This window comes from Euprymna scolopes, chromosome 8 (genome assembly GCF_053919585.1).
Source record: "Euprymna scolopes isolate OS-2025 chromosome 8, ASM5391958v1, whole genome shotgun sequence".
Lineage (NCBI taxonomy): Eukaryota > Metazoa > Mollusca > Cephalopoda > Sepiida > Sepiolidae > Euprymna > Euprymna scolopes.
In genome coordinates, this window is record NC_136489.1 from 48520715 (window position 1) to 48542651 (window position 21937).

General features: G+C 33.5%; 1 protein-coding gene across 2 annotated transcripts in view; it reads left to right on the plus strand.

Moving 5' to 3' along the window:
• The window catches only part of LOC145283553 (serine/threonine-protein kinase 10-like), a 405044-nt gene that overhangs the window by 341365 nt on the left and 41742 nt on the right, over nucleotides 1-21937 (plus strand). For both annotated transcript variants that reach the window (XM_080132435.1, XM_080132436.1), the window contains one exon: nucleotides 15580-15703. In XM_080132435.1, coding sequence (XP_079988561.1) covers nucleotides 15580-15703 — 124 coding nt within the window. The remainder of the gene's footprint in view (nucleotides 1-15579; nucleotides 15704-21937) is intronic.

Sequence of the window (21937 nt, forward strand, 5' to 3'; positions counted from 1 at the left end):
AACATAATAAATCCGCACTATCAGCCAAGCTTTCACCCTGTCCCATCACCTCAATATTGCATCTCTATGCCTATTTTACAAATATTTTAATGGAATGTGTTCTGACGAACTTGTAGCACGTGTGCCGTCTCTAACTAATCTGACAAGTAGCATAATTCCACCCTTTCATTGTAGTGATTAGTAGATGTTAGAAAGCCCTTTACTCTAATAGTTTCTTCCCACAGATTGCTAGGCTTTAGAATTCCCTTCTAATCTCTTGCTTCCTTAACTTTTCTGACATGCAGAAATTTAATTGTAATGCGAACAGACATATTGTTTCTCAAACCCGTACATGGTGTCCCTGTAGATTTGGTTCCAAATAGTAGTCCCTTACATCCTTACATGCCTTGTTTGGGGTGAAAAAGAGTTTATAAAAAAAAGAAGAGAAAGAATCCCTCTGCCATCATACATGTTTCGTATGTAATTATTTTGTATGTTAATTTGTTTTTTAGGTTAATATATTTTGTAAGCAAATATGATCTGTAAACAATACTTTCTATTTAACCCATTGATGAAGCGCTCATCGATATTGACACTCTGGGAAGAGTGGACCTAGGAGTAGCCCTAGGGGTAAAACAGTAAGTTCGTATAAATAAGCATGGTACAACTTTGTTCATCATTCTGATTCCATTGTTGGCATCCTTGCAGGAGGAACCATGTGAGATTGCTTACATCTCTAAGTGAAAGTGGTACCATGGATATGACTGGATTGAAATATGACACACCCAAGTCTTCAGTCTGTGTCATTAACCACTTAACCACTGTCACCTCACACTAAAGAGTGACCCCACACTTACAAAGCTTCCAAGTTTTGTTTTTCAAAATTGCGTACGAGTTGGTTGTTAAGTTTTGTAGCATGTCACCTGTCCTTGGTTTCGTGTATGATTTGTTTTTAGATTAATTTGATTTTTTGGAGTGTAACCTGTAAAAGAGAGGCTCTGGGTGTACCTAGGAGAATTCATTACCAAGAGGTGACTCCACACTCCCCAAAGTTTTAAAATTGAAAAATCACCACTGGATGCAGTTTAGTATCAACATACTCAGTATGGGGGATTTTTTCCTTGACCCACAAATCATCAGAATTTAGACCATTTCTGTAATGACCCAATGCCTGTTGATGGCTGTGTAGTGCTGGTTCTGTGCATCTCTAGGAAGTCCACCCTCTCTTTGAGAAAGGGTTAGTTTATTGCTAATCACCTGAGGCACCGGGGAACGTCGCTGGGGCTGCACAGGTATCTTTTGCAGAATCAGAATGCTCTTTCTCTGGAGTGCTAACTTTAAAATCCCACTTTCCGACTGGTACTACCAGATCAGGCTGTCTATTGGCTTCCTGAGACGAAATGCACCTACATCAATCTTCTGTTTTTGTTTTCTATTCTCTTTTGTAAAACTTAATTATGTTCTGCAAAAACAAAAACAACCCCCTTCCCCTCTCCTTTCCTTTTCCTTCCCTACTTCCCAACCCCGTCAGCTTCCCCCTCTCCCCCGCTCCTTTTTTTGCCCTGTTGGTAGGGCACTAGAATAAGCTGACTGCCCCCCTGCGGAGGGTAAAAATCCCTCAATGGGGCAACCAGTTAGCCGTGGGTTGCTACCTGTAATGCCTTAGGACATGATCCTGGTGATTGAGCTAACCTAGACCTGGGTGCATAAAAGTCTAGGCACTGCAACACATTACTTCGGCCAGACGGTTGGAGAGGCCCGATACGACCAATCGGCCAGTCATGCCAAGCCCTAGCACTTACATCCAAAGTACCAACTACCACAACAAAGAACAAAACTTAAAGATACTCCCATCTTTTTTTTTTTTAAATTTTTCTTCCCCCCTACAAAAAATAGGCAAACCAAGTAAGTGTTAGAAGGCGGTGGCAAGGGTTAATCAATTGGAAAGACCAGAACTGAACACTCCATCTGAACAAATGTATTTTTGAGGACATATTGAACAGAAAATATAGTGCTTGAGAACTCCTTACCAAAAGAGTATATCCTCCACATAGCCCCGACATGGTCAAGGTGAATGGGTTTCCCCTTTACTATGCCCCAATTTTGGACTCCGAGGTGGGTAGGGAGCGTGGTTGAGGAAAAATAAATCCCAAAATCCATGGCTAATAAAAACAAATGCATCCCCCTCAAAACCCTTAAAAGAAATCATTCTTCTGACTCTGACCTCTCAAGCTCAGATGAAGAACAAAAATTCAAAACTAGAAAAACAGTTCCGACTATAGACAAAGGAAACGTCCCACGATTCTTGGTTATTGAATTAATCAATAATAAAATTACTAATAGAAAAGACATTATCCACAAAAAGTAAACCAAAAATGATCAAAAAAACAAAAGATGGAAATTTGCTAGTTGAGATAACCAATCTTAGAGATGCTCAATCTCTACTCAAAATGAAGAACTTCCATGAGTACAAGTGCAAAGTCTTTCTCCATAAAACACTACACACTTCGAAAAGAGTAGTTCGAAGTTATGAACTATCGCTAGAAACTGAAGAAGAAATAAAAACCGAATTAGAAAAACAAGGAGTAATCAACCACATCCGCATAAACATAAAAAGAAACAATAAAATAATAACCACCGACACATACATATTAACGTTTAACAAACCAATAATACCTAAAGAAATAAAAATTGGCTACTAAAATGTAGAAGTAGACCAATATATCCCAGCTCCATTAAGATGTTTCCATTGCCAAAAATATGCACATCATAAAGAAGCCTGTAAAGGAATAAAAATATGCAGAAAATGCGGCAACAAAGAGCCTGACCACACCAAAGAAAAATGCATAAATGAGGTGAAATGCACTAACTGCAAAGAAGATCACCCGGTCTTCTCTAAAATATGCAAAACATATAAAAAAGAAAAAGAAATTATAGAAGTAAAGTACAAAAAAAAACACAACCTTTCCAGAAGCCAGAAAAAATAGTTGAGATGTACATGAAAGACAACACATGCTGAGACAACAACAAAGACAACTAAACCATACCAATATAATGAAATACATGATCAATATAGGGAGCTGATAAACAAACTGATTACATTAAACATTAAAGAATGGCCAGAATTTCAAAATAGCCTAAAAGAAAAATACTGAAATCTGGGAAACGAAATAGAAATAACAAATCCAAACAAAGAAAATAATATTCCATCCACAACAGAACCATGAAAAAAATTATCACAAAAACCAACAAAACAACCACCAGAAATTAATAAAAACATAAGCAATGATAAAAAAGCAAATAAAGAACGTTCCAGAAAAGAAGAAACCAAACAATAGACACTCAAAATAGATTCCAAATTCTAGAAAAAATGGAAACCGAAAACACCCTAGATAAAAAAAAGAAACCAAACACAAGTAATCAAGAGGGAAAAAATGAACAAGAAGCCAAAACAGCAACATCTCAAGCAAGATCCAGATCGACGTCCAGATCCAAACAATAAAAAGAAAAAACCCAGCAAAACACTTCACAAAGACGCAAACTCCTCAAAAAGATAAACCCTCTACTTCTAAAGAGATGGAAATAGAGGAAAACTGAACAACCTCATCGATAGAAATAAAACACAACAAATTATCCAATAGAATTGTCGTGGAATAAGATTTAACTATAATGAACTTCTTATACTTATCTCACTCTTCAATCCAGCCATTGTCTGCTTACAAGAAACCTTCCTACAAAACAATAACCATTTCAAAACACCGAACTATGGACAATACAACTATTTCCATAACACAGGCCTTTGTGCTAATGGAGGCACCTCAATTCTTGTAAGGAATAACATACCTCAAAGCAATTTCTCTGTCAAAACAAATCTCCAAGCAATTACAACTCGAGTCACATTACACAAAACAATCACAATCTGCTCAATATACCTCCCTCCTCATGAACCAATAAATGAAAATGAACTAGAAAATTTAATAAACTACCTTCACCATTCATTCTCCTAGGAGACTTTAACTGCCACAGTACGTTATGGGGATGTGAAGTCACAAACTCAAAAGGAAACAAAATTGAACAATTAATTAACAAAAATAACTTATGCCTTCTCAATCAAAAAAATCCCACATACTTAAATCCAACAAACGGATCAACTAGTGCCATTGATCTTACCATGTGTGATCCAGCAAGCTTCTTGGATTATACATGGAGCACTTACGAAGAACCCTGTGGAAGTGATCACTACCCTATTATAATTAATTACAGTAACTCCATCCAAAACCACATACCCAGGTGGAACACAAACAAAGCCAACTGGGCCAAATTTAAAGAACTTTGTTAGAACATCAAATCCAAACAATAGAAGAATTCACGTTAGTACTCATAACAATAGCCAAAAAATGCATACCCAAAAATTCTCCTCCTGGAAAAAAAACAAACCATAGTTCAATCCAAAATGTAAAACGGCCATTAGACAGAGAAAGGCAGCCTTAAGAAAATTTAAAAAACAACCCACAACCAACAACTTAATAGAATACAAACACCAAAGAGCTAAAACTCGAAAAACAATTAAAAAATGCAAAAGATCCTGCTGGCAACAATTTGTCAACAAAATCAACATCACCACTAAACCCAAAACCGTCCGGGAAATGATTAGGAAAATAACTGGAAAATATAATCCGAATCCAATCAAACACCTTCTCACAAATAAACAGAATATAACTGATACAAAAGATATTGCTAACACACTAGCTAAAACCTTTGCTGAAAATTCATCATTAAAACACTACAATAAACAATTTCAAATACTTAAGAAACATGAAGAAAAGTACAAAATAAACTTTAACTCCAAAAACCAAGAGCCTTACAATGAAATCTTCTCACTCAATGAACTAGAAACCGCCATAGAAAAATCCCATAACTCAGCTGTAGGACCAGATGAAGTGCACTACAGCTTCCTTAAAGAAATTCCGCCCGGATCATTAAAACTCCTTCTCAAAATTTATAATAAAATATGGGAAACAAAAGATTTCCCAACTTCATGGAAAAATGCAACAATAATACCGATACCCAAATTGGGAAAAGATACATCAAACCCAGAAAACTACAGACCAATAGCTCTCACAAGCTGCCTATGCAAAACGTTTGAAAGAATGATTAACTACCGTCTTATATGGTATCTAGATGACAACAAAATAATTTCTAAAATCCAGTGTGCATACCAAAAAAATCGAGGATGTATAGACCACATAACTAACCTTGAAAATTACATCAGAGAAGCTTTTATCAATAAGGAACACGTAACATCTGTTTTTTTCGATATTGAGAAAACATATGAAACTACCTGGAAACACGTAATCATAAAAGATCTCCACAACATTGGACTAAGAGGCAGACTACCTGAATTTATAAAAAAAACTTCCTAACAGACAGATCTTTCCAAGTTCGCATAGACTCGACTTTATCAGACCCACAAAATCAAGAAGAAGGAGTGCCCCAAGGCAGCATATTATCAACAACTATTTTTAACATAAAAATCAATAAAATTATAAAAGAACTCTCTCCTGATATACATAGCTCCTTATATGTAGATGACTGCTCAATCAGCTACAGATCTAAATACACTCACACTATTGAAAGAAAACTACAACATAACATAAATAAAATTAATAAATGGGCATCTAAAAATGGTTTCAAATTTTCCAAAGCTAAAACAAAATGCATCCATTTCTGTAACCAATGCAAACTCCACTCTGACCCAACCTTACAGATTGAAGGCAAAAAAATTCCATTCGTAAACGAACACAAGCACCTGGGAATCATTTTTACAAAAAATTAAATTTCATTCCACACATCAATCACATCAAAACCAAATGTAATAAAGCATTACAACTCCTACGAATCATTGCCCATACAGATTGGGGAGCTGACAAGAACACACTACTCAAACTATATAGAGCATTAATTAGATCAAAAATAGATTATGGTAGCTTCATATCAATCCACCAGAAAGTCATATCTAAAAACCCTCAACACAATATGCCACTCCGAACTAAGACTAGCACTAGGAGCATTTCCAACCTCCCCTGTAGAAAGCCTGTATGCAGAAGCACATGAAACTCCTCCAATGCTTAGAAATCAAAACCTTGGTCTAAAATACTACACAAAACTTACAGAAACCCAGCACACAATAGCACTTTAAACCCAAACCGTAAACACCTTTTCGACCAAAAAGAAAATGCAATCAAAACCTTTGGACTTAGAATAAAATCGATTTCCAAAGAAGCAAATCTACCCATAACCAAAATTCACGAAACTGTCCTACTCAAAACCCCTCGCTGGAAAATCATATCCCCTAACATCGACCTAAGTTTAAGTAAATATGAAAAGAAACATACTCATCCAATAACTTATCATGGTGATCTCGATAAAATCAAAAAGTATCCAGATCACACACACACACACACATCTATACAGATGGGTCTAAACAAAATAACGCAACAGCCAGTGCAGCAATGCTCAATAAATCAATCAAAAAACAATCAAACCTCCCAAAAGAAACCTCAATCTTTAGTGCTGAAATACATGCTCTAATCCTAGCTCTCAAACTCGCCTCCAATAACAAAAAAAACAAATTTATAATCCTTTCAGGCTCCCAATCTACTCTAAAAGCGATTAAAAATAAAAAGATGGACAACCCCCTAATTGCAAAATTACTCCAAAAGTTAACTGAACTAAACAGTAAAAAAGAAATCATTTTCTGTTGGATACCGAGCCATTTCGGTATTAAAGGTAATGAATTAGCAGATTCAGCAGCAAAAAACGCCTTAAATCTCCCAATCGATGAAAATTTTAAAATTCCATACATAGATCTAAAAAGACGTATCAACGCATATACAACAGAGAAATGGCAAACCTACTGGAATGAACACCCTAACAATAAACTTCACAAAATCATGCCAAAAATAAAAAAAACAAGAACAAAATACGAAATTAAACAGAAAAGAAGTCAAACTAACAAGAATAAAAATAGGCCATACTCACTTAACCCACTCATATCTCCTTAAAAAAAGAAAGCCAACCCATCTGTATACCTTGTCAAACACCACTCACAATCAAACACATATTAATTGAATGTACTGATTTTGTAACAGTAAGAAATCGATTCTACAAAGAAAACAATATTAAAGAGTTATTTGATAAAAACAATCCCCACACCATACTCTCATATCTTAAAAAAATTGGCCTTTATAAAAAAATTTAAAAAGAACCCTTTATACAATGGTCCTGGATATGACCTAAAACTATATCCGATGGTGAGGCCCCAGCTTGCGGGCCTTGGGGGTGTGTGGAGCCACCCTTTAATTGCCATTGCTCCCAGGTCCACTCTGATCCAGAGTGGTAGTACCTGTTAGGGTCCCAACTATGGGTTTAATAGAATCCGACTTAAAAAACAAATATACTCGATTAAAAAATCGTTCCTCAAAATCACTGGATTCGGTATTAAATAACCTATATGCTGTAAAACAAAAACAAACCAAACCCACTTTCCGACCATAGTGTCACATTTCTCATGGTGGTAGAAAAATAAATGTCTAAATACTCAACATACTCGAGACGGTTAAAGGTAAGGTTGCTTGAGCAGTAAATCAGGTTTGAAAAAAAAAAATCAGAAAGTGCTAGAATAATGGATTTTAGAATGGAATGGCAGGGAGGGTAAATGTGATCACCTTACCCAAGAGTGTCTAAAGCAATTTAGTGTTAGCTGCTGGGAGGGGGGGGGCAAATTCTAGTTGACCCATAAATGGACGCTGACAGGTACCATCAATCTGAATGAAAGTAGACTGGAGAGAAATGGTAACTATGGAGCAACCCCACACTTCCCAAATTTGGACCTCATTATGGGATGTACTTTAATGTCATACCGAGGACTTTTGGGTATGAATATTTTTTTGATTCACTTTAATTCACTTTATATGAAATAAAAAAAGAGTTGCTGTTTGAAATGTTATCTTAGATAAATGATAAGATTCTTTTTATTTCTTCTTTCTTTTTGTTTCAATTTTTTCTAAATTGTTTTTAATATGTCAGTGTATTTTCAATAGTAACTATTTTTAAAGAAGCACCCTTGTCTCCAAACTGGGCCCCAAACCAGTATTTGACCATGTAACCTAACCCTAAGAAGGGGGGGGGCGGTTTATAGCCGGGAGTGATTCTATAAAAAATACTAATATATTTAGCAATAAAAAAACATAAAATAGATCATTCGTGTAAGATTAAAAAAAAAAAAAACAAAAAGAGAAAAAACTTATCAATTCTAAAAATAAAGTTTGAAAATATATCTTCAATTAGTTGTAGACAGCTACAATTAAAAAACGCAAAAAAAAAAAAAGGTCATTTTTCAGTCAAAACATGCCGCCATATTGGAAGTGTGATTATCTAGCAGCTGGAATGTTAATAGAGAAAGAATGAGAACGAATTGGTTGTATGAATGGATCGACTATTAGATTGGTTTTTATTTTAAAAAGAATTCTGTCTTTCTTTTGTCTTTTAGAGCCAACGCCTCACTCATTACGGAGCGAGTTGTTATTTATCAAAGAAAAGTTGCAGCTGTTACAGCAGCAGCAGTTTTTAGCATATTAGTGCAAGATGCAAAATGAGAAAAATATATAGAATACATAACAATATCTTGCGGAAAATTTCAAAATGTTTTTATTCTTTGGTCAAGTCTTATTTTAATCAATTGCTAATTTCATAGAAATTATTTACTTATTTATATGCAACTAGCAGGACTATCTAAAGTTGTCTGGAATCAAACAAGGAATCCTATGCTCTTTTAAGCCATAACACGATATTACGTGTTTATTTGGATTCTTCAAACTACTATTCTCATCTTGAATGTTATTTTCACAACGTTTCGGTCATTGTAACCTTTGACTTTTTTAAGGTGTATCGTGTTGAACTTCGGAATCTTTCTGCCAAACACGGAAGAATTATGAATGGAATTCTTCATTTAATCCACAGGAGTAACATATTCTTGTTCCATTGTAACGAAAGAAGTATTAAGTAATTTGCATTTGTATTTTTTAGTGTTGCCAACACTGAGGATTGAACCTTCAACCTCCAAAAGAGTGTAACTTACAACTGAATTTTACCATGTATTTTATCCACTATGTCATGAGTCGTTATAGACATTCTGTGCAAATTCACAAGTTTAACAGAAAGATTCTAGCATTCGACAAAATACACTAGGTTGGCATTTATATCGACCAAAACGTTTTGAAAATATCAAGATGAGACTAGTAGTCTGAATAATCCAAATAATATGAATTATAAATCCTCATCTCAAAAGTTCAGAAACAGTAATTAATTATCTCTCATTTTAATTAATAAATACTTTGCTACTTTCAGTGAAAAACAGCAAAAAAGAAATTTACATATATATAACTTGCAGGACTATTTGGTGTTGCTTGGGATTAAACAAGGAAACCTATACCCTTTCGTGTAATATCATGTAATGTGTTTATTACTTTTATACATTTTATAAAATTCAATTTTTGGGATGGAGCCCAAAAATGGACACAGTATATGATGCAAATAAAATTAGATTAAATGAAATAAATTTTGTTAAATTTATAGTTTTTAACTTTGAGACATGTAAATTTTTTTTATTTTTTTATTTCTATTATTTTATTATTTCTATTTTTTTTATTTCTATAGTTATTTTATTTTTTATTTCTATAATATTTTTTATATCTATAATTTTTGAAAAATTTCTATAAATATCATGTTTCTACATTTTTGAGATGAGGATTGATAATTTGTATCATTTGGATTATCTGAACCACTGTTCTCATATTGAGTTTTATTCATATGATTCAATCGATGTAACCTCTGACCGTCTTTAGGTGTATTTGGTCAAACTTTGGAATCTTTCTGTCAGTTGCATCAAATCTTGAATGGAACCATTTATTTAATTCATGAGAGCAACATGTTCTTGTTCCATCAGCCATGATTGGGTAGGAGTTTTAAGTAATTTGCAATTGTATTCTTAGTATCACCTGTGCTGACGATTGAATTTTCAACTCCCAAAATAGTGTAACTTACAATTTGTAACAGATACACCTGAAGAAGGTTGGAGGTTACATCGGCCGAAACAATGTGAATATGACACTCAAAATAAGAACAGTAGTCTAAATAATCCAAATATAATATAATTTTCATGTTATAAATAAAATAAAAGAGGCATGTTTTCTTTTATGTGTATGTCTGGTGTAATTGTAAATCCCACAAAATTATTGTATTATCTTTGATCAAAATGAAATATCATCTGGGTACATTGGGTGTCATGTAGCTTCAGAATATATGGTCATGGAGGTCTATTTCCAAAGCCTTGAGTCTGCATTCAGTTTGTTGAATAAATTTATTTTTAACGTATGTTTAAAAAGAAAATAAAAGTAAATAGAATAAATATGTGTTGAATAAATCTAAATTCAGGTTGAAAGTTTTCTGAGGTCACATTTTATGTCTGAAGCAAGATCTAGTTCAAGCAGATAATGATCCACAAAAAATGATTTAAAAAGCAAATTATTTTGTGGCCTGAAGACAATGATCTCCTGATAAAGATCTCCATTAGAAATTATTAATCAGATTATGAGGAGAGTTTAAGAATAATTGGATCCCTTCCCTCTCCCCCTCTCTGTCTGTCCGTCTGTTTGTCTGTCTCCCTCTCTCTCTCTCTCTCTCTCTCTCGTCTTTTTTTTTTTGCTTATGGTTTGCTATCCATTTGCTGAATTATGGCATCAAGCGGTATCAATCAAATTATTGAATTCTTTTTGTTTCAATAATCTTAAAATGAGTCTTTCCCAGAAAATAATTTTGAAAATGGCCACATCCTTTCTGCTAGTTCTTGCTTTCTCAAAATTATTTAAAAAAAAAAAAATCACTTTCGTTTTGGGAAACTTCCAATCATAAATTTATTGATCTTCTCTTATTTTTGCTTCGGTTCATCCTCATTTCACTCGTTTTATTTTTGATTTTTGATTATTGAACCTTGCTATTGGCAACTCCTCGGTCAATCATTGCAAATTCACCCATTTTCTTCAAGGTCAAACCTCCTTTATTTTAGATTCTCAAAGTCTTTTTGGTGAAGGGAAAACCCCATAAACTAGAAAATCCATTCATTTAAACGTGAAAGTATTAGGATTTCCTCATGGTCACATTGAAAGAATGGCTGAGAATTCTTGTGTTAGTAGATGATTTATATTATGTAACTTATTTGCACTGCTGTTCTCATTTTGAGTTATTTTTGCAACGTTTTAGCTTTATGTACCTTTGATCTTCTTTAGGTGTAATTTGTTGAACTCTGAGAATTTGCACAGTTTTGAACAGAATCTTTCATTTAATCCCTGAGATTAGAATTCTCCTATTTCATCAGCCACGTAGAAGTTTTAAGTAATTCACAATTGTTAGTATTGCTCACGGTGAGGATTACACATTCAACCTCCAGAAGAGTATCACTTAGAACTGAATTTTTCCTAATACTTTATCTCTTATGCCACAGATACTTTTTAGTATAAATTTTAGGAACCTTAAGATTTCTACCCAATCATGGCTGATGGAAAAAGAGCATGATACCCTCGTGGTAAAGGGTTCTGTTCGAAATTTTGTGAAGATTCCTGAGTTTGGCAGAAATGTTCTTGAGTTAGACAAGATACACCTGAAGAAGGTCGGAGGTTGCATCAGTGAAAATAACATTCAAGATGAGAAGAGTAGTTTTAGTATTCTAAATAATACAAATTATCATTCCTCATCTTAAAAATTCAGAAACATAAAATGTAAAAGAGTTGTGCAGAACAGAGAGGTCAAGGAAAACATAGAATAAAGTGATAAGGATGGATTTAAAAGAAAGAGGGGCCAATAAAGATATAAATCAGAGATAGCTTAGTTTGTGTGTGTGTGTGTGTGTGTGTGTGTGTAACATTGAATCATCTGTTACAACTAAGTCTCAAGTAAAAATGAGAAAATCAATTGAATTCAATACATTTGACAAAAATAAAACCAGTATACTTCAGTTGACCTGTAAGAAAGGGCGTGGGGAGGGGGCAACCATTTACATAGAAAAGAATGTAGTAAATAAAGGAGGCAGATGGATATATTAAATCAGGAAAAGTTTCAATCACTAAATATGGGAAAAGGGAGTTTATTAACCACAATGTCTTGTGATTTGAAGGTTGAATTCAAAAGCAACACATGTTCATTTTTCAATCAAACACTAAAATAAATGTCACAAAACCAAAGAAACAGGTGAGTTGTTCATTGTTTGAATGGGAATTGCTCATTGTTTGAATGTTCACAACTATTTTTATTGATTTATTTTTTCAATGCTTGATTGATTTGATTTCACAAAATCTAACATGTAGTTTAAGAATGATGTCTGATTTTAAGCAGAATATAGAAATGCAGAGTGGTTTCTAGAAAAGCATGATATTTGTCAAAACGGTAATTTATTTTTACAAAAGTAGGAAATTTGTTTTTTTCTTTTTTTTAAAACTTGTTCCTTTTTAGTAAGTAGCTTCAAGACTTTGTTTCAAAGTTGCAACAGTATAAAACTGATATTTTGTAATCATTGAAAAATAATTTGGTAACACAGCTAGACATTTTGTCAGTTCTTTTTTTGAAAACAATAATCACCTGCCTAATATGAAATAATCACCTTGACATACTGGTTCTTGCCAGATCAACAAAGTCAAACAACAATGAGCCTGGCCAGTACCAGATGGGTGCTAAACACTGTATGTACCGCATTGAAACATAGAAATTTTCAGTTTGGTATCTCGGGGCACATTTAATCCACTCTGAGAAATGCATCCTCAGGCTTTGATAATGCATCTAGGAGAAGGAAAACTGATACAAAACCTCAAGTCTACTGTCTGCTCTGTCCTGTGGCAGTCATTGCATCGACTGAGATTAGCAGTTGTACAAAAAAGTGTGGTTGGTTGTGCACAAAGCTTTCACCACTATAAACAAATTATGTGTAGATTTCTGAACAACTTAGTTGTTGTGGCAGACCTCGAAATCAATGGCAGAATCACACAATCACCTTTGAAAGTCTGATCTTCAATCTCTGATTCCTCCTTGTAAGATATTTACAGCAAGAACATATGATGATTGCAATGAATATTACTTTTTTCATGAAACATGAAACAAAATTTTCATGAACAGTTTCTTACCAAAAACTTTTCAATTTGTGAAACATGTTGACATGGGACTGCTTCTATGCAAACTGCAACAAGGTTAGCAATGTCAACAAATAATTATTGAGCCATTCTTTTAATTAATCAAATTTTGTCTTTTCCCCTCTATCAATTTGTTTTAACCATTTCATAGTACAGTTCAGCATCCAGCTGATAATCTTATTAACCCATATCCTCTAATGGCCTTTGGCCCTATTAAGTGATAACTCATTAGTATATATTTTTATTATCAATATTAAACTTGGCCTGAACAAATGTTAATCAATTTTAGAGTCAGCAATATTTGGACCTGAGTGTTAGTTGCACAGCGTTCTGTTGATGCAACTTCCGATTTTCTTTAGATGTATCTTGTCGAACTTTCTGTTGAACTCGGGAATGTTTCTATCAAACTCTGAAATCTGCACAAAATTTCAAACAGAACCCTTTATTTAATCTGCGGAGGTAGTATGCTCTTGGTCTGTCAAATACGACTGGATAGCAGTCTTAAGTTAGGATTGAACTTTCAACTTCCAGAAGAGTGTCACTTATAACTGAATTTTACTTAGTACTTTAATCAGTTACACCATGAGTTCTTGCAGACAATTTTAGTATACTTGTTTTTAGATGTACAATCTTACTACATATCGGTAGATATATATTGTACTAGCATGGGTACCCGGCGTTGCCTGGGGTGACATGAAGTTCCGTTTGAAACACACCTGTATACTAATCATTTTCATCATGGGCAACATGGGTACCCCCACAACAAAAATAAAAGAACGGATGAAAACATGCAAATGTAATCACCCCCAAAAAAGAAGAATATTTTGGCAGAAGGGCTACAAAGAGAAGAAACTATTCTCCAGATAATGAGCACTGGAAAGAACCCCTCCCCACACACAAAACAAAAAATGATTAAAAATAAATCATTACAACTTTTGTTTCATTTTACGTTATATTTATATAGAAAAGTGATCCCCCCATGCTAAAATATTAATTTTCTTTTTTTTCTTTCTTTTTTTTTTTCAAAATTTCTAATTTCATATTATAAAGACTGTTTAAACGTATTAGGCCCCCAAAAAGTAAGTCTTAATTTGTTTTAGGAATTAAACGACGCTGAGTCACGTAAGAAGTGACCATTTTTAATTTAAGATATTAAATAAATTATAAAGAAAATCTGTTTCGCAGACAATTAAACATACTTGCTATGGTATAATTATTATAATAAATCTTGGGCAACACCGATTAAATTTTATAAAAAAAAAAAAAAAAAAAAAAAAGGAGCAGATAATATATCGGATGATGTATTTTGCTCACATGGAAAATTGGCCCTGTGTCTAACTAACTCTGCCCTAGTGGGGATGCAAGTAAATGAGGACATTAGTTTTAATTATTTTTCTCTAACCCCATAATCCCCTTTCCCCTTTCGGTGTTGAAAATAAGGAAAAATTATATATTCTGGAGCAGAAGTTTTTCAAAAAAGCAACTTATGAATTATATCGGCATACTTATAGTTTACATGACCAAAGAAAACTATTAAATTACAGTGTAAGAAACGGATAACGCAACAATAACAAATAAAAAAGGTTACTTATAATTTAGAATAAGCAAAAAAAAAATTACCTCCGAAATAAAAATAATAAAGAATTAAACTATCAGTTATTCTCCTTTGGTTTTTTGGTTTGAAAATTAAAGGTTTCAGATTTCAGATAAGTTAAATCAAATATGAATTGAAATGAAAATAAACTAAATAATTAAATTTTAAATTATATTTTTAAATACTACAGTTGAAACGAAGCTATATGTCAAATAAGTAATATCATCAAGCTAATTATTTAAATAGATTTAATTTAATGTGATATGTTAATGATCGTAACTCAATCAATGTAGATGTGGTTTGAAGAATGCTATGTATAGAAATTACACATAAAATATAATGTCTCCTTTGACATAATGCCCTATCATGGGCATTAATATTTCTTGACCAGGAGAGGTGTACACACATATCGCCTTTATATTCCTTTGAACATGGGGAGTTGTGTACACACACACACACACACACACACGCTACTACTTTATATATATAGATTGTATTTCATCTGTGGAATATGTTATCATGAGGTTGCTTCCCTGTATGCTAGACCTGGGCTTTCTTCAAATGTATATCAATAAATACTTGTCATAAAGTGTCCCTAACTGATACCCCATTGATTAACTCTTGTCCTCAAGTTACTTTTGGCCTTGATATGTGCTAACTCATTTGTGAAAATGATTTGGTGAGTGAATTTTCTAAAATTTATTTTAAAATTATTTAAAAAAAAGTTTCTTGATTGTTTTTCTGATGTTTTTTATTTGTTTTATATTAAAGGAAACAAGACCTTCGTGAATTAAAACGGCTGCAAAAATCTGAAAACAAACAATACCAAACTCTTGTGGACAAAGCCAGTGTTGCCCGGGATATGCAAGAAAAGAAATTTGAAATTGAAATGCAGGTGAGAATTTTTTTTTTTTAAATTTCTTCTGATATTTTGTTTTTCCTTCGAGATAAATTAGTAAAAACTGAATTATTTTTTAAAACTATGTCTTTTATTAATGCATCACATAAAATAAGATAATGTTATTCATAGAGCAATTTTGTAAAGTTCCCGACTTTAAATTGATGAAAATTTTTAAATAATACATATTCCATTTATAAGTTTCTTGCAAATATAAGAAAATTAAAAAAATAAAAATTTTCACTATTATTCACCCCAAACAAGGCACATTGCCTTGGATGTAACGGGCTACTATTTGGGACCAAATTTGCAGGGATACTATTTAGGGAGTTGAACAGCAAGATATCTGTTCACAGTACACTTGAACTTCTGCATGTCAGTACAATCAGAGAAGCAGGAAACAGGGAAGGAATTTCAAAGTTTAGCCATTTGTGCGAAGGAACTTTTTTTTTTTATTCTACTATTAGAGTAGAAAGTTTTCTAGCATTTTAGGACCTCTACAGTGAAGAGGTGGGATTTTGCTGTTTGTCAGGTTAGTCAGGAGTATTTAAATTAAGGAGACACCAGGACTGCAAGTCTGCCAGAGCACATTTCATTAAAATACTTGTAAAACAGGCACAAGGATGCGATATTGTGGTGATGGGACAGATGTTGGAGCTTGGGTGATAGTGCAGGACCTATTAGATTGGAGCCTCTTTTTTGGACTATGTCTAAGAAGGATAAACTAGTGGCAGAGGCAGTAGCCCAAATGCGGCAACAATACTCCATATGTGGATAATGGTAGCTTCGTAGTGACACAGGATACTGGCAGGTATTAATAGTTTTCTAGCGTGGTAGAGAGAGCCCACCTTCTTTCACATTTGTTCCTATGGACAAACATTGTTTATTTAAGAAGAAATCAATTTACTTGAGTGACTGTGTATGAAGGAGTGAGCAAGTAAGTGAACAATTCCTAACTCTTCTCGCTTATGCCTCATTGGTATATCTTCCTTTCTAGTCAGTATTGTTAGTTTAATTGAAATTACCTTTCCGGAAAATTAATGAACAAATATTTTTATAAAGGTTGTAGTAATTTATCTGTTTTTTTTTTTTTTTTTTTTTAATTAAATCATTTTTAATTAGTGTTAATATTAGCAAAACTATTACATATATATATATTTGTGGAATTGAACTTTCTCTTTTCCTTTTACATTAATATATATATATATATATATATATATATATAAATAAATTCAAAATGGCGTAATGGAAAAATAAAAAAGGTATATGCAGCTTCTCTTCCAATTTGCAGATTTTAATCATGTCAAATCACACTTCATTTCCTTTTGACGGATTGATTGTTGCTATTTCTTCTGATGAGTTAAGGGCATAATAGATTCACTAATTGATATAATAATTAAGTGATTCATTTTGTACTACGAAACAGATACTGTCAAGAATTATATAACTCAACTGAATTAAAGGAATAAATTATAAGATGGTCAACACCACGAATTTTGGAATATAACTTTTTGTTATTTATTATATATATATAATATAGGAAAATAGGAGATACAAATGAATAATACCTGTCATTAATTTATTAAACAATGTTTAAAAATAGTTATGCAGTTTAGGAATTCAAATAGGTGTCTTTGGGTCGTTCTATACTATATATATATATATATAGTGTTTTAAAACATATATTATTGATTCAAATGAACATCTATTTTGAATATATAGAACATATTCAAATGAATATCTATTTTGATAGTAATATCAGGGTGGATATTTATCTCCCTATCATGGTGAGAAAATGTGACACAAGAGTCAGAAAGTGGAATTGAAAAGTTTAAAACCCCAGGGGAGCACTGGTCTGCAAAAAATGTCTGGACAGTCCTGTTGGCATACCCTGGAAGAAGTGCCTCAGGTGGTTAGCAATAAACTAACATCTTCTCAAAAAAAGAATGTAAAGTCTTATGCAGTTCTAGGAGGCCCATCTTCCTAGAACTGCAAAGAACTAGCATTTTAGGACTAATTTTATCAGTCATTACTCTCTAGACATTGTGCTCCTATCATGAAACCTGTTAAAATGATTCATGGCATCAGAAACAGGAAGGCAAGATATGACAATGATCATTAACAACATTTTCGAGAAAAAAAAAATCATGTTAGAAAGTGTGTGAACTTATAGTGTATGTTTTGATATTTAACGTGAGAGTTCATTTGGATCCTGGGTATGATCTCAAAAGACATCTGGTGATGAGACCCCATTTGGAGACTGTTGGGAATGTGGATTTGCATCTTAATTTCTATCGCTCCCAGATGCACTTTGGCCCAGAGTGGTAATACCTGTTAGGGTATCTATTACTACCAGATCAGGCTGTCTGAAGATACTTCTTTCCTGTACCAAAATTGTTGATGTTATTTCTTTTTTTTTTCTTTCCCTTTGGTCCTGGATATGACCTTAAACTATATCCAGTGGTGAGGCCCCAGCTTGCGGGCTTTAGGGAGTGTGGAGCCACCCATTAATTGCCATTGCTCCCAGGTCCACTCTCACCTAAAAAATTTTCTTCTGAATCTTTGGATTCGGCATTAAATAACCTGAAAAGGGTTGATATGCCGTAAAACAAAAATAACCAACCAACCAACATCCTTTCCCTTTACAAAAACTCGTTCATGTTCTGCAAAGTCCAAAACAATTACAAGTTTTCTTTTACAAAACAGCTAAACTAAATGTCATGAATAAATATTTGAAGATATAAAGCATAAAACTTTTTTCCAAAATTACTGGATTCAGCATTAAATAATCAGAGTTCATTCAAAAGAAAATAAGTCAGCAGAAGATTAAAAATGTTATTCACTTTTCTGGTCATTATTTATGAGAATAAAAACTCATGAATCCAACAGTTCTGTCCATATTATGACGGATTTGTTGTAGTGGCCAAATAAATTTTTGTGTATTGAAATGAAAATACATCTTTCTGGGTGGACAGGGGAAAAAAGGTGATTATAGTTTAGGTGTTTGTATTAGTTTTACTCCTTTTCTCTCCATACTGCTGCTTTTATGAACAGTTCTCTAGAAAGTTCTAGATTTTGACATGGCTTTTTTTTTTCTTCATATATGCATAAATTCTCTCCAGCATGTTATCATCATATGATGTCTGCTCTGGTTGGATCATGTCCTCTTCTCTAAACTTAGCTCCCTTACTTGGTTGGAAAAATATGATCTAAAATGAAAAACTGGTGACAGTTAAAGCAAGCCTAGAAACCCAACCTGGTCTCTGTATCTTTGGAGTTTGCTGTTGAAACAACCAAGTAACTAGAGATCATCTAATCATTAACTTCAAATTGTCAGGCTTGGTAAGCCTTCTTCATGAAAGACTTAATGTTTCGAGTATAAGTAATAGCCAGTGGTTCAAGTTCATGTATAGGCTGCCATTGTTATCAGCAACAAATCATTGGTCATGTAATCTGGTGTGAGAATTCAAAGTGAGTTACAATAACAATGTTGGGCTAGTGTATCTGCTACTAGTCTCTCACTCCTAAACAGGGTTCAAAAAAGAGTCGTCAACTGAATAGGTCCCACACTGTCAACCAAACTCCAACCTTTGTCCCATCGATGAAATTTTTCATCCCTGTGCCTGTTTTACAAGTATATTAATGGAAAATGCTTTGTAAAACTCTAAGCACTTGTAACTCCTTTGGTGTACATATCCCCAACTAACCCGACAAGCAGCAAAATCCCTCCCCTACACTATAGAGCTTCCTAGATGCCATAAAACCTTCTACTCCAACAGTTTCTTCCCTCAAACTGCTACACTTTGGAATTCCCTCCCAGGTCCCTGCTTTCCTAACTGTACTGACATGCAGAAGTTCAAGTGTAATGCGAACAGATATCTTGTTGCTCAACTCCCTACATAGTATCCTTATAAATTTTGTCCTAAATAGTAGCCCCTTACATCCAAGTGGCACTTGCCTTGTTTGGGGTGAAAAACCAGTAAGAAAATGAAAGGCCGCAGGTTAAGGAATAGCCTTGATCAATAAATATGTCTGACTTGTGATTATATTTTGGATTTTTTTTAGATGAGGATTGACAATTTGGATTTTTAGACTACTAGTCTCATCTCGGTCATGTTCATGTTTCAGTATATGCTTGTGTTAGAAGTGGAGATTTTGTGGAAGTATTTCATTGAAGTGTAAGCCATGTTTAGTTTAAGAACAGTTTCCGATGGTTAGTTGTTCTACACAAGTCCTGGAGGTGACTGGTTCACAGTAGACAGTTCTCAAGTTGGAATCCACAGAGCAAAAGATTCTTCCCATGTTGACATGAAGAAAACATATGTGAAATTGCTACAGAAAGGTTTAATATTTATGGAGCAATTCTGGTTTCTGATTGGTTGGTAGCAGAACGTGAATTAATTCGATTCATCAGCAGCATCATTTATAAATAGAATCTCCCGACGGTACAGGATCAAACCCCATTATGAAATATTGCAGCACCTTAATATTTGTCTTATAATTGATGGTGATGTGGTTTGTATTGTTGATATGTCTAGTTTTTCAAAGTGTTACAGATTATTGTGTTATTGATGAGGGTCAGTACGAAAAAACGTTAAATAGAGAATTGTTAGGTGTGTCATATTTCTGCTTATTTTTATTGGAGAATATTATTAGCATTGATATAAAATATGTGGGATATTGTAATATTTTCAGTGACTTAGTAATATGCTTGAGATCTTCATCAAGATATTGGGGACGGCATACTGTGAAAAAAAATGTGAGAATTAGTGTTAAGACGACTAATCAGAATGGGAAAAATCGCAACTTTTCAAAATCGGTATCAGAATCTGAAAATTTGTGCCAAAAACGATTCTTTTAATAATCTTTTTTATTTGATTTTGTTTAAAACAAAATCTTCCACTGCTGGTAGTAATGATAAATATTTATTTTAAATTATCAGTAAAGCTAAAATCTATAGCTCACCTCCCACAAGTGTGTTTTTACGTTTGAGAAAATGTATACACATATTACATCCATTTGTATGGTAATCAGGAATAAACAACTTTGTAGTTAAATATTTAGAGATGTATAAAGAATTGGAATAAGTAATTTTATCGGAATCATCCCATCATTAGTAAGAATAAACCGATTATCATACCTGTCTTTATTTTATGGATATATGAGGTATAAATAAAAAAATCTCTCATATACAGACGTTTTGGGGTGTGGCTTTTTTTATATACTCTAAAACAGAGCTTGGTAAACTTTTGGAGTATAAGGGCCAAAAAAGCTATGCTGATTACATTGTCATGGAGGACAATAATGTTATTAAATATGAAAATAAATTTTTTGTGCTTTTGAATATTAAATTATATTTAAGCAGCAACACTTATTTTACTACAGGAATATAAAAAACAAATTACATAATTTACAAAAAGATCTTTATTTATCTTGAGTAAGGTAGTGGGCCAAACAAAATTTGAGGGCCTGACTTGGACACCAAGTCAGAGGTTGCCAACCTTCGCTCTTAAGAATAGATTATTATTTGATTTTATTATAAGTGCATCTAGAAAGATAATGAGTGGTTTTGTTCTGTTTCATGGATGGATTTTATGAAGGATTCGACTCTGTTTAGTTTGTTCTTAAGTTCTTCTGTGTGACTTTGAAGAGAAAAATCATAATTTCATCAATGTATCTGAAGTATTCTATGTTTTTACTTTCAACCCAAACAAGAGACTACTATTTAGGATTGTGTCTGATAGAGAAATGTCTGTTCACATTACATTTAAACTTCTGCAGGTTAATACAGTCAGAGAAACAGGGAGCAAATTCCCAAGTCTAGCAGTCCAAAGGAAGTAACCTTTTGACATCTAGGAACCTTAACAGTGAAAGGGTAGAATTTTGCTCCTTGTCAAGTTAGTCGAGGGAGAGGGTATGTGTGCCAAGGGGATGAGATTCTCAGGGTGGATTCTATTAAAGTACTTGTAAAACAGGCACAAGAATGCAACGTTGTGGTGATGGGACAGAGGTTGGAGCTTTGTTGACAATGCGGGACCTATTAGATCAGAGACTTTTTTTGGACACTGTCTAAGAGTGAGAAACTAGTGGTAGATGTTTGGAGGTAATCTGAATTTAAATTGATCGAATTCTAATAATTCTAGAAATAACAAGCTAGTAACCCACAAAGGAGGTTAGCCATACGGAGTGCAAACTCATATTTCTATTGATGTAATCTAAGACTTTCTTCAG